The sequence below is a fragment of the Carettochelys insculpta genome, chromosome 5 (assembly GCF_033958435.1).
Source record: "Carettochelys insculpta isolate YL-2023 chromosome 5, ASM3395843v1, whole genome shotgun sequence".
In the NCBI taxonomy this organism is placed as follows: Eukaryota; Metazoa; Chordata; order Testudines; family Carettochelyidae; genus Carettochelys; species Carettochelys insculpta.
The window spans coordinates 112,252,721-112,266,609 of record NC_134141.1 but is presented as its reverse complement, the minus strand read 5'-3'; the positions used below and the strand labels follow the sequence as shown (position 1 = coordinate 112,266,609).

General features: G+C 40.0%; 1 protein-coding gene across 1 annotated transcript in view; it reads left to right on the top strand.

Annotated features, from left to right (window-relative positions):
• Positions 1-13,889, top strand: part of DCC (DCC netrin 1 receptor) — a 588,079-nt gene that overhangs the window by 306,223 nt on the left and 267,967 nt on the right. Inside the window, 1 exon segment of the mRNA XM_074995966.1 lies at positions 1,379-1,533. Coding sequence (XP_074852067.1) covers positions 1,379-1,533 — 155 coding nt within the window.

Sequence of the window (13,889 nt, the reverse complement as noted above, 5' to 3'; positions counted from 1 at the left end):
ACAGGTCACCCTTTTTTCTTCCCTCCCTGATCTATAAACCCTGCATTCTATTTTTTCTACTCCAATCATCTGAAGAAGTGTCCTCTACCCACAAAAGCTTATGACCTAATAAATTTGTTAGTCTTTAAGGTGCTACAGAACTGCTTGTTATTTGTGAAGTTACAGACTAACCCAGCTACCCCTCTAAGTCTGTTTACCTCTGTTTAACAATTATGGCTCTAATGTAGCTTTTAAGCCACAGTCTAATGTAGAAGAGGTATGGAGGAACATTATCTCGTTGCAGCCCTCAGGGACACTGAGTCTGGAGTATTCCAAACACTTGTCAGAGTCCAGATACTGTCCACACACTTGTGGTCACAATAGATAGTTTCAGTAGTTCTCAAGTACTCTCCTGATAAATGGCTTTTGTCTACTGCTTAGTAGGAAAGGACATGAAACTATGGCTTCCTCTTGACCTGTTTAGAGAGTCCAGTGTCACCAACAGACACATCCTTAGTCCTTGTGTGCTTAGGGGCCAGAATCAGTAACATGGCTGGAATCCAGGAAGATATGTAAAGAAAAGAGGACTCCTTGTAATCTCTTTCCCAGGTTTGTTTATCCGCACAAGTCCAGTTATAGCATTATTTTAGAGGACTAAGGCTAAACTCCTTATTCAGTTCAGTAAACAGGCCCCTTGATCTGAGTCCCCAGATGCTGTTGACAGTCATAGGAGTTGTACAGATGAATCAGAGGCTGTTAATCTTCCTAGGCTATGAAAACCTTCTGAATCAGACCTTTGTAATGTACAGAGAGTCTATGAATTGTATACAGTTAGTATCTATATGATCTCTTAGCATTAGCTACAATAACTGACACTCCTGAAGACAGCAATGCTAGCTGGGTGGTGATATACTTTTCTCCCCATTATCTTCAGGAAGGCACATCTGTTAGCAGTGCTGACACAGCTTGATTTGTGGAACAATCAGGACCTGTTTTTTCTGTCATTAGCCCAATGTTTATGATCCCATATACACCTCTCTGTCAAGATCACAGACGTTTCTGTTTATTGAGCAGCTATTTGTTTCCCATCAGTTTCCATCTTCTGTTGTACTAAGAAAGGGAAGGGACCAAAAAACAGTGTTTCTTATTAAGTATTTATAATAGAACATCTTTGGCTTTCTTGTAGTTCTTGCAGCATTTTTTCTTGGGCCCCATTGAATAAGTTAATTTGTAATATAATGCTTCAGGCACCTAAAAAGAAACTCTATAGCCCAAAGACAGAGTTAAAAGTTAGTGACACTTAGTTAAAAGTTAGCTTGCCAAATATTTATACATACATACTTCATGGAAGGCTATGTTAATTTTAAAGTTCTTTTTCTCTGCTAATGTTTTTACTTAGGGAACGGGCACAGAACACAACACAGTCTGAGACACTTCAGCTTACAGTGGGAAATCTGAAACCAGAGGAGACCTACACTTTCCGAGTGGTAGCGTACAATGAATGGGGACCAGGAGAGAGTTCGCAATCCATCAAGGTTGCCACGCAGCCTGAACGTAAGTGTGCAGTGTAATGTTATTTCCAATTTATATAGCATTAATAATAATATACTTTTCCAGAAGCTGTGTATTTATCTTGATACATCACTTAAAGGTTTGCAAATAATTCTTCAATGTAAATATTATTAGCAGAGTCCAGGTGGATGGTTTAAATAATCTTCTCTCTATTTTCAAAGTGATATGTGTCCTTACAGTGCATTTTCAGAATGTTTGATATGATCAGTGAATTGTCTATTAGAGCTGAACATCACATTATATTGATAGTTGCTATGCTGACTTTCTATTTATTATCTTACACGCACACAGACACTCACCCTCCCCGCTCCCCACCAAATACTAATCCCCTTGAAAGGCATAGAAAAATGTCCTGTAGCTCTCAACCAGAGGGAGGGGACAGATTACAGCCTGCAGGCCACATCTGGCCATCAGAGCCTTTGGTCTTGCCCTCAAGCTCACCAGGGAGCAGGGTCAGGACAGTCTTCCTGGCTTCAGTCATCCCAGCTCCCAGGCAGCTCAGTGAGCAAGGACTGTTAGCCCCCAGCACCTCCTCTTCTGCCTCCTCTCCATCTCAGCCTTAGCTCTTCTAGTGCCTGGGTGGGGCAGGGGCCACACTGCCAGCCATGACACTCCAGGTGGTATGGCTGCAGCTCTGTCCAGCAGCTTGGCTTCATTGCCACCAGCACCAGTGCTCTGGATGGCACAGTCAGTGGTTTGGGAGCAGGGGATGCTGGATGGAGAAGGATGTCTCATGGGGTGGTGGGGAATGGGCAGGTTGGGTAAGGGACTGGGCCAGGCCATGCTGACTGTTTGGTGAAGCACAGCCTCTGCCAATCTTCCAGCTGGCCCTCCATATTCCTAACCCATATGGGCCTCTGGTCAAAAATGTGCCGATTCCTGCTCTGGATATTTAATCTAATCATGGCTCATGGGAAATATTTTGTTTGCAATTAGAATATATTGATTAATCTTCAATATATTTTGGAGTGTCTCTGCAAGCCCTTTGCACCTTATCTGTTTCTTCCAGTTGTAATGATTTGCATGTGTGTTCCTTCATCCAGAAGGAAGATGAACTTGCTCTAGTTCAGCGTATTCTACAATATATTAGATAGGATAAGCGGGAACCCTGGTCAGTCAGAGCCCCAAGGAAAGGAACTCAGACAGCTCCAGTTTCTATCGTTCTGCAGCAGCAGAAGTTCATTAGTCATCGTTCATGTCAGCAGGAGAACATCATGTAGTTTTGTAACTCATTTTGCCTCAGTGGAAAGGTTTAGACAGGTTTTCCTGATTCGTGGTTGTACGTGACTTGTTGCCACTCCAAGTGAAAGAGATAGGAGTGGCTCTGAGTGGTGGGGGGACGTAGACTGAGGTCTTTGAGACAATTCCTTCGAGAGGCCAAGCCTCTCAAGAAAGCTTAGATGGATTTTATAGAGTTTAATTCTGAGTTCCTTTCATGAATGAAATCAAATCTAGGAAAGAGTTACCTTCAGGCCAGTTACAAAACGTGGAATATCTTTGGAAGAGACTGGAGAAGCCATATATACATAACATACGTGTTAATCAGGAGAGAAAACCAAGACACTCGTGTTTGCGATCATTACAACAAACCCACCCTACCAGCACAGAGGTAGGGATGTTAGTATAGGACAAATGCAATGTAGGAAATTGCATTTGACCTTTCTAAATGTCTCCTGTTCTGCAAATTTATGTTGGCCAAGTGGTCTGTGTTTCCATAAGGGGCTGCCAACAAAGGGGGTTTTTGTCGACAGAACCATGTTTACACGGTTTGATTTCTGCAACAAAAATGCAAATTACCCTCGTTAATATGCAAACACAAAGCTATTTTGCATTTTGGAACTGCTTATTTGCATCAAACTGTGGGCGCTAGGGCTCACTGTAGAGACAGCCTATGTGTATAGCAATTTAAACCATGACATTAATATCTCTATCAGAAAACACTTTCCTAAGAGATCTTTGTACAAATGTGCACTAACCCTTCCTAGTGTTGCTTTTAGTGTATGTGAAGCTCAGGTGACATAGGAACTCCTACAGTATTTAATAAAATTGATCTCTTATTCAGTAACTTGAAAGTTGTAACAAAGTACCAACATTTTATGGTGGAAAAAATATCTTTTCCCATCATTATTTTTTCTCCTTGATAAATTGATCTTATCATTTCGAAACAACTCTCTTCTGAACTAGAATTCACTCACTCCCTATGTTGCTGTCTCCTGGAACATGTAGCTATTGTACAATAAATTATACAGCTGCACTACAAATTGAATTTCAATGTATCTGTGTTATTTGAAAAATATCTGAAGTGTTATGCAGTTTAGCTTTGTTACAAAATAAAACCAATATAAAAGGACATGGGAAATGCACATCTGTCAATGACTGTTTATAAAAGTGCATTCATTTTCTCAGTAATCAGTTTAAGAGATCAACAAGCACAAGTTCCAGCTTTTGAAATAATCATCCAAAATATAAGGGATGGATTTATATGAAAGTATGTCTTCAGATTAAATCTTCCATTCGACTAAACTCCAACCCCCTTTCCTCTGCTTTTTATGGTATATAATTTCACCATTGTATTATCAGTCAGGATTTCAATCCCTGCCTGCTTAAGACTTGTCTAATCTTTTCATACCACATGTGGAGACTTTGTGAGTTATTATTTTGACTCTTCAAAATGCTGTTAGAGAAGCTGGGTAGCAGAGAATAGAGCTTGGAAGGCTGAGCTTTTCTTGCTGTTCTTTGAAGGTAACTTCCCTGCTGGGGCACCAACCTTATTATTTTCACCTCCTTTAGGTATTAAGACAAGCCTTTTAATAACCTTGTTTCTCTGTGATATGTGTGTATTGAACATGGTTGATAAAAGAAAAGATGAATAGGGAGATGCGTCAATATACTCTTAAATAATGTGATGGATTTACTGCTTAGCCATCATGTAATGCACAGCTTGTAAACGTTGCCTTTGATCATCTTCATGTCTAATGGAATCCTTTTATTTTGCGCTTATATTTAACCTTCTAGCCAAGAGTCTTAAAGGGCTTGATAAAGAATAATTAATTAAGCCTTGCTATATCCCTTTGAGGTAGGGTATTACTCTACCTGCTTAACAGCAGCATAGAAGCCCGTCTGTTACTCATATGTCCAGCCACACACTGTATGGTGTAGAAGGGAGCAAATCTACCAAAAAAACAGTGATACTACTCTCCTGTCCATTGAGCCTAGCCTTTCCCCCGCTCCACAAAATAGCCACATAATCTCTTGACAATGGAAAAGTGAGTAAGCTGAAGACTTGGGAGGAGGGGCTTCATTACATGGTATTCTCTTCCTACAGAAAACAAACCAACCACACACTGACAAGTTATTGCTGGCTGAAATAGGATCAACTTTCTGCAACATGTTCTGGGCCAGTACATTCTCTCTGGACACATGGAAATCTCTCCAGCAGCCAAATCAATGCAGTGTTGCTGCTATGACCCTTGATGCTAGAAGTTGGAGGGTCTGACATCTATAAAATTGAGTAAGATGGGAGTATCATTTCAGAGAGGCTTGGTTAACTAGACCTGACTTTGCAGATCAACCATGTATTATTGAAAAAGTGTAGTACTGAGTGATGATTTTTTTTCCTGCTTCAGATCCTTCCTCCATCTTAACGAAATGAAATTGTGTGAAGTGGGGAATGAAAGAGTGAAATAATAGTCACAATCTGTAATTTTCACCATATGTTTGAGAGTGATAAAGGTCAACTAACTAAAGGTTTTAAGGTTAGAGCAGAAGATTGTTATTATCTTAGTACATATCTATTGTAATTGCAAATGAGAGAAGTGCAATCAAGAGAAGTGGTGTTGTGGTCATTATTAGCAGAACTGGAAATCACTTTTTCAGTGAGGATGAATGAATGTAAGTAATCCCATCTCTTTAACATAATCATGTGAAAGTCTACGTCCATCAGTCTAGGTCTAAGGGGTTTCACTGTTAGAACCATTTTTCTCTGGCAGTTTATTGCGATCCTAGTTAACAGAGAGTTGAAAGGCAGGGCATTTTCATTATCCATGAGGTCACGCAGTACTGCAAGCGAGTGCTACAGGATGACTGTAATATAGTGTAACAGTACATTTTTCACTATTAAAAGTCAGACCTGCAAAAGATAATATAATCTGGAGGAAGGGTTGTCATTTGTTTAATGTCATATTTACCTGTCAAAGAATTATGGAGCTTTCCTGTTACTATTGGTTGTGGACTGATCCTGTGAGGCGCTGAACCTCTTCTACAAGGTGCAGAGTGCCTTCTTTTCTGGACAAGGGCCGGGAGAAGGTGGCAGTCCTCAATATTTTCAGGATTAGGTCCACTGAATAAAAACAGGAAGAGATATTCTTCTGTTGAAGTCACTGGTTCAGTGAAAGAAGGATGGAGCCCTGAATAAAAGTCTGTAGTTTGGGCTGTTGATAAAACCATTCCTCCCTAATAAAACAAGATAAAAATCATAAACAGGAAGAATTAATCCATTCAGTTATAATCCATCATTCAAATCTGTATTTTCACTCTCAAAGATTAATTGTCATGATATTCATGATGGCTAAAAACATCATTATGAAAACAGTTGAGTAATTTAACACGCACCAGGTCTGTTCCACATGAGTCATAAGCAAATCTCCATTCATTTAAAAAAATTGGACTAATGAATGCACATAAAAACTGTGTTGAAATGTTCTGACCTTCTATTATCAAAACAAAAATCAAATAACATTTCTGTGACAGGACAAACTGTATTTATCAAGAAGTGATATTAATTTCTAAATCCATCTTTATCCCCTTGTTAGAAACTATGTTTGGGGTAGGTACTTCCTCCCCCCAACTATAGAGGCCAAAGAAAAGCCAGATTCTTGTTTAAGTGCACATTTAAAATGTTTGATTTTTCTTAGGGAAACAACCCCCTATTGAACAGAGCGAAATATGCAGTGAGACATTAATGGCAGCACAGAACTGGCTTGATTATTCAGAAACCATTTCAGAGCACACAGATATATTATATATAGGAGATAAATGTGCAAGCCAAATGTCTCAAAACAATATGTCTTTTTAGGCCCCTTAATCCAACTTTGAAACTTAAATGTGCCCCCTGATTTTCTGAGGAGCTGAGTCTCCACGTTCCCGTGGGATTCAGGGTGTTGAGGCTCTAATCCTGTCCTCATTGTATGATCTGCCATGCACAGTAGTTGTGAGAGAATAGAAGTGGACAGAAATGTGTAGTTCGCAACAGAATTTGGTGGGATTTCAAAAACCACAAGTGATTTAGGCATCTATGTCCCATTGAAAGTCAGTGGAATTTAAGATCCTAAACAATTTACATGCTTTTCAAAAAATTATCTGTATGCTCCATTCATTTAAGTGAAATCAATATGAGTTGGGCCCTTTGGCTGCTTGTACGTTCTGGGAAATCTCAGTGGTATCTATCTGCATATTGAGGTGCCTTTGTTAATCTCCCCCAAGTGCTTTGAAAAAAAATCACCTTTTTTGTCTACAAGAGAAAAGATTCGTTAATTGCAACTAAACAAATAATGGCAAAAACAGCCCTGCATCTGGTATTTAAAAATTGTTTCCAAATCTGCTCAAGTTTTCTTTCTCAGTCTTTTTTTATGTGCTTATAGGCCATATTTTAAATAGCCGATTTAAAAAAAAATCAGATTGATGCAGACAAATTTCAGCCACAACCAAGTTAAAATACTTTATCTTAAAAATATATCTAAACAAAACATGTTTAGAAATTTGGGGGATAAAAAAATAATACCGCAAAATGTCCCACAAAAAAAGTTAGATGTTGAAAAACACACAGACTTGTACCCGTTTTTAAGCCAATTTTAGAATGCACATTCAACGTCAAGCCATAACTAGCTCAATAATGGCAAGTGTATCTGTGGGAGGGAGAGAGAGAGAGAGAGAGATGAATAGGCAAGTTAACGAACAAAGGCATATTACATAAACACACCTTTGTCCTTTTAGCTTGCAAATATATATTTTTCTTTATAGATAATAATAAATAATTAAGACTCATCCTTGTGCAGATAGCAATGAAGAGATGGAATCTGTACCTTTCCTAGTCTATGGCTGCCTGCAGTCATATGTCTATACTCATTTGGGCTCCTAGTTTCAAATGGTCAACATTGCTCAGCACTGGAAGTCGTTTTCCAGTCACACATTTCAGATGTCAGTACAGGTTGAACCTCTCTGGTCCAGAACATTTTAGTCCAGCAGCATCTGGAGTCTGATGTGATTTTTTCATTCAGATGTCAATTTATCATGGGTGTGGCCAAGTTTTTCATGGTCCCATAAAGTTTGTTTACAGCCACCAGTCCTGGCTTTCAGTGTTCTCTGAATTATTTAGCTCTAATTTACCCCTAAATAGTAACAGAGAGAAAGCTGGGCTAGTCTGTATACTATCAAAACAAAAAAGCAGTCAAGTAGCACTTTAAAGACTAACAAAATAATTTATTAGGTGATGAGCTTTTGTGGGACAGACCCATGTCTTCAGACCATAGCCCTACCAGAAGAGACTCAATATTTAAGGCACAGAGAACCAAAAACAGTAATCAAGGTGGACAAATCAGGAAAAAAAATTACCAAGGTGAGCAAATCAGAGAGTAGAGGGGCAGAAGGGGCGGGGGGGAGGAGAGAACCAAGAATTAGATTAGGCCAAGTATGCAAATGAGCCCTTATAGTGACCCTGAAAATTCCAATCTCAGTTCAAACCATGTGTTAATGTGTCAAATCTGAATATAAAAGAGAGTTCAGCAGCCTGTCTTTGAAGACTGTTGTGAAAATTCGTCTTCAGTAAGATGCAAACTCTTAAGTCATTAACAGAATGGCCCACTCCATTCAAATGCTGGCTAACAGGTTTGTGGATCAGGAGTGTTTTTATGTCTGTCTTGTGCCCATTAACTCTTTTTGCCTAAGGGAGTTTGAAGTCTGTCCAACATACAGAGCATCTGGGCATTGTTGGCACATGATGGCATATATGATGTTAGTTGAGGAACATAAGAATATGCCCGTGATTCTGTGACTAACCTGAATAGGTGCAGTGATGGTATCTCCAGAAAAGATGTGTGGACAAAGCTGGCAGCGGGCTTTGTTGCAAGGAAATGTCCCAGGACTCTTGTTCCTGTGGTATAGACTGTGGCTGTTGGTGAGAATCCTCATAAGGTTGGGAGGTTGTCTGTAGGAGAGAACAGGCCTGTCACCTAGGGCCTTCTGGAGTGTGGCATCCTGATTAAGGATAGGTTGTAGGCCTTTAATAATTTGTTGCAGTGGTTTGAGTTGGGGACTGTAGTGATGGTCATACTTGACTGTTTTTTTGTTTTTACCCCTAAATGTCTTCTAAGAGCTCTGTAAGCTGTGGAAGTGTTGGTGATACTACTACAGAATATTAATTTCCTGTGGTTTGGCAAATTCATTCAGCACCAGTCAGATCCCAAGGGTGCTAGACGAGAGAGTTTCAACCCATATTTAGAATTTGGAGCTCACATCTTCAGAGTGATAATATCAATAATGACATCTTTTTTCTGGCCAACCAAACAATGCCAGCCTCGGTTTCAGAAAGCCTCAGTGTAATGCATGGAGCATTGGTTTATGGGTTATTAATCTCTAACATTAAAAATTTTTATCAGCAAGTATAGATTGATGTGTTTTCCAGTGTAGCTGGATGAGAGGTCAATTGGACTTGTGGTTTTTTTACATTTCCAACTGTCATTTTTATGACATGATGCATCCATCTGTTTTGTCAGGACATATGCTTTACAATCTTTTATCTTTTGGTCAAGGGCAAAGTTATACAGCCAGTCAGTTTTTCATGACATCTTAATAGGAGAGGAACTATGTAACCCGTTCATGTCAAGAAGCTGATATCCCTAGAGTGACCAGCATTATATATTCAGACTTTAAGGCCAGAAGGAACCATGCTCATCAACGGCAAAAAATGATCCAAAAGCAACAAATGCTGCTGCTATTGTGGCTGCGTGCCAAGGAGATAAGCAGTGGGTGCTTTTACAACATATCAAAGCAGAACATGTAACAGTGAGACTGTTAACAGATTGTTGTCTTGTCATCATCTAGATCTAATCAGGCATTACTGAAACTACTGTCATGTGACGTTTTGGAAAGATGTCAGAAATTCATGAATTTATAAATCTGCTCTTCCCAGACATCTGGATAGATCTGGAAATGGAAATGGGGTACACGGATAGATGATTTTCACTTCTAAATCACTGGGTCAGGCTGGCTATGAACAAAGTCTTCTCTTCTGCTGGATGTTCATTTGCAAAATGTTTTGTGAACTGATAAGTTCGGTTTAATTGCTTCTAATAGACTTGGTCACTATCACAAACAGCAAATAGCTCCAAATATTTTGTCTGCTGTTCTAATCTGATAGATTTAGGGCATGTTTGTAAAACCCACAAATTCATATTAAGAGAGTGTGCACCAAAATGTTGCTCTGTTACTCCCCCATGTTAAGTCAGGGTTTATGGAAGCCGAGTACCAGCCAGTGGGAAAGGGCATTCAGGCCTGGTAGTCAGTGCAGTGTTCATGAACCAGAGGCCAATGGGCATGTTTGGAACCTGAAGCCTAGTCTGCTTTCTCCTCATAGGCTAGAAACACCAAAATTTTGCACATCTACAAGGTCCCACACAGCTTTTCCTAAGCAAGCACATTTATTCTAAAGGTAAAAGCATTACAGAGGAAAACATATTGAAACCAATAAAAGAACCTACATGCATAGTGATAAGCAAAGATCCCTCCAACTCTACCAAGGGTGCTGGTAGAAGTTAGTTCTTCAACTTCCACCAAGGGTCCCCCCGCCTGCCCCCCCCCCCATGGTTACAAGTCTAGAAAAACCTTTTGCTCAGAACAGGAATGTGAGAGTCATTCCTTTATACAGTTTCAGTTTCTGATGTTTCCTCTTGGAAGAAGTGATCAGTGTACAAAGGTTTCATAAAGTCCAAGGCCTAAAGGGACAACTTTGATTATATGGGATATACTGATCTCATGGAACTGGAAGGGTTCTTGAGAGGTCATCAAGTCCAGGACCTTGAAATCACAGCACGTTCTAATCAGATCTCCTGTATAACTTAAACCATAGGACTTTTGCAGAATAAAAGGTCACCTCAGGGTGAAGTCAAAGGTTGAGTTTGCATAACCGAGGAATATATACTTGAATACACTTCCCCACTGAGATTTCCTAGGAAACCAGCTTAACTTCAAAAATTCATTCTATCTGGCACATTGTTTTGAATAAGCCTTTGAAGTGCATAGCAAGTCTCAGACTTTACATTAGCCATGTGTCCTTCCAGAGACATTACGTAACATCTCACACTATTGCATAAGCCTTTTAGGCTATGTGTAGATTACAGGGATTTGTCAACAGAAGTTTTTTTGTCAGAAGATATGCCTCATTGGGAGCAGGATACAGCTGTTGACATAGAGCTATATTCTGTCAATTTACTGGGAATCTGGACTCCCCCTGGATTTAGTCGACAAAACCCTCTAGTGTAGACATAGCCTTTACATTTAATTCAAAGAACCCGTAATATTCTTAAAATTAATTGAATCAGATTTAATTTAATCCAGTATAATTTTATCAGTATATTGGAGTAAATTGCCAAGCTGTCCCTGGCATGAAAAATCTCCAAACTTCTACCATGCTGATTTGGTAGAAAATTCTGGGGGTCACATGAAATTAGGTAGCAGACTTTGTATCATGTATTCTATAGAGCCAAAAATATGTGATACCATCATGTATGTTCTTCTATAATGGCTCAATAAACTACACCTTAGGATAACTTTATACCATTGTCACATGGATCTTTAAGTTAAAGATTAGTTTATTGGGAGGGCAGGACAGAATTTAAATTACTTTTAGCTTTCACAGCTATCTGTCCTTCTCGTTGAAAAGATAGAGGGCAACAAAAACAGAAAAAAGGAAATTGCTTCTTCACCTTTCCTGCATCCCCAAGTTATGTATTTTTGCTCCTCATATGTAATGCTTCCCAGCATATGATTTTTTTTAATCCAGTTGAACTTGATCTTCTGCCTCAGAGCTCTGTTCTAACCTAACTTCAACCTCTGTGAACTGTTGCTTCCAACAACTCTGCACGGCCAGCCCAGCTAGGATTCACTTTTTAGGTCTTTTTAAAATTGAAGCAGGAGCTGCTGGATGGTGTGAATTTAGCTATGCTAATTCAGACTAAGTGTTTAATGTTACTTCCCTGTAGGTGAACTACAGCGTAGAGCAGCAGAGGCTGATTAGATTTAATGCTGTGCAGTACAGGAAAATCTGTTAAAAATGTGACCCTCGGCTTCCAGATGTATATAATTGTGGAAGAATATCAGATTTCATTAAAAGAAAAATAATAGTAAGTTCCTAAATGTCATGTGTGGGGAAAAACACAAAAACTCAAGATCTCAAAAGCAAGGAGGCAAGTAAAAGGAACCTCAAATTTACTATATTTAAACTAACCTGGTTATTTTGGGGACCTGACTTATGGTTTTCAATGATTGGGAGAGGCAATAGTGAGATTTTTTTAAAGAGAAAAGTGTCACCATTGGAGGTGCTGGTGGCCAAACTCTTTGGAAAAATACCAATGTGTATAACCATCTGTGGTAGGGTCAGTCTCTTTCCTGGGCCCCAGGTCCTCTGTTCAGTCCACTGGCCCCACCATATGAATGTTATTACCCTTGCTAGGGTAGTGGGGGGTGGTCTGGGGGGAATCCAGTCCCCACCCACTCATTTCAGGTTCTAGCCCAGGGACCCTGGATGGCTGCTACCAGCAAGGGCTGACTTCTTTCACCCTTGCCCCTGCAGCTCCTCTCCCTGGGCCACTTCCCCAGACAATCACCCTAGTACCTCCTATCGTTAGTGGTAGCCCTGGCAAAAAGTCCCCTCCTTTATGTGGCTCCTGTGGTTGACCAGTTCCACACAGTCTCTGGTTGAGCTTCAGGTCCCCTGGACTGGGGCAGCCCAGCCCCGGGATTGCTCCATCTCTTCTCCTCTTTTACAACCTCTGGTATTCCCCCATGTCTCCTTCCCTCTTCTCACTTACCTTCCAAAATCTCCTTAACCACCACTACCCTACCCTGCCTTGCATGGAGAAGGGCTTATAAAGGTAGCCCTCAGTGGGATCAGCTGTCCCTAATTGATTTAAAGCAGCTTACTCCTCAGCTGCTCCCACTCTGATTGTCAGCTCCATCTCTCTGCCCTGTTTTTACTCCTGTCTTTCCTTCCCTAGCCCCACCCTGCCACACCATCCCATAGGCAAATTGGTTTGACTTCAATGAAGGGCTTTTAATCCAGGAACCACAAAGTTAAAACTACTAAGGAAAATACATTCTTTGCCTGCACAGAGGTTTCTGGCATGTGCCAAAATTTAATAATAAAATTAACTAAAACAAATATTTACATGACAGATGCCAGCCACATAATCCCTTTCCCTGCAGTGTGTCACTATACAGTTACCAGTCAGTTACTGTTAAGGACAGTATTTAATCTTGTCATTACATTACAGCTATTACATCCACTGGTAGGATGGGAGAAACAAGTCGTCGCCACAGATGTGCAACAGCCTTGGAACATTTGTAGTTATGGAGGAGGAAAGCAATGTCATACACTACAAGAGAGGGTCAGCAAAATACTTGACTCTTAAGCCACTAGAAGGGAGTTTACATACCCCCATATAGAAGATGAAAGGGCTAAGGATCTGCTCTGGCAGCTCCACCCTTCCTCAGAGGAGGAGCTTCTAAGGATTGCGGAGTACTGCACTGCAGGCAGGAGATGAGTAGAGTTTTACTTTGAAGCTCTGCAAAAAGAGCCCTGTGGGTGGACCAACTACTGGGCAGCTCACTTCATTGCTTTATGCCTCAGTTTTGTAATGTGCAAAATGGGGATAATAATGCCTTCTCTCCTTTGTATAGGCACTTTGAGATCTATGGCTACTCATTGCTGAATCAAAACTAAATCTAAATTGCATCATGAGTAAGGTACTCCATCAGAAGTAAGGCGGTAAAATCTGGCCCATTACAAGCAGTTTCCTGAATGAGCACAGCAGTCAATTAAGAGAGTGATATCAGAAATAATCAAAACCAAAAAGTAAGGTTATTTTTATATATTGCCTTCTGTTTAATTCTAAGAACCACCAATTAGTTATTTACTGTTCATCATTCATCTTAGTTAACTAGAATAAAACACGACATCTCTCTTATTTTTTTATTTGAACCATGCTACTGTTTCCTTTGAAAAGTGCTAATCTCATTAGAAACTCACGTGGATGCATTAAATATGTCAATATAATTTTTTGGAATGA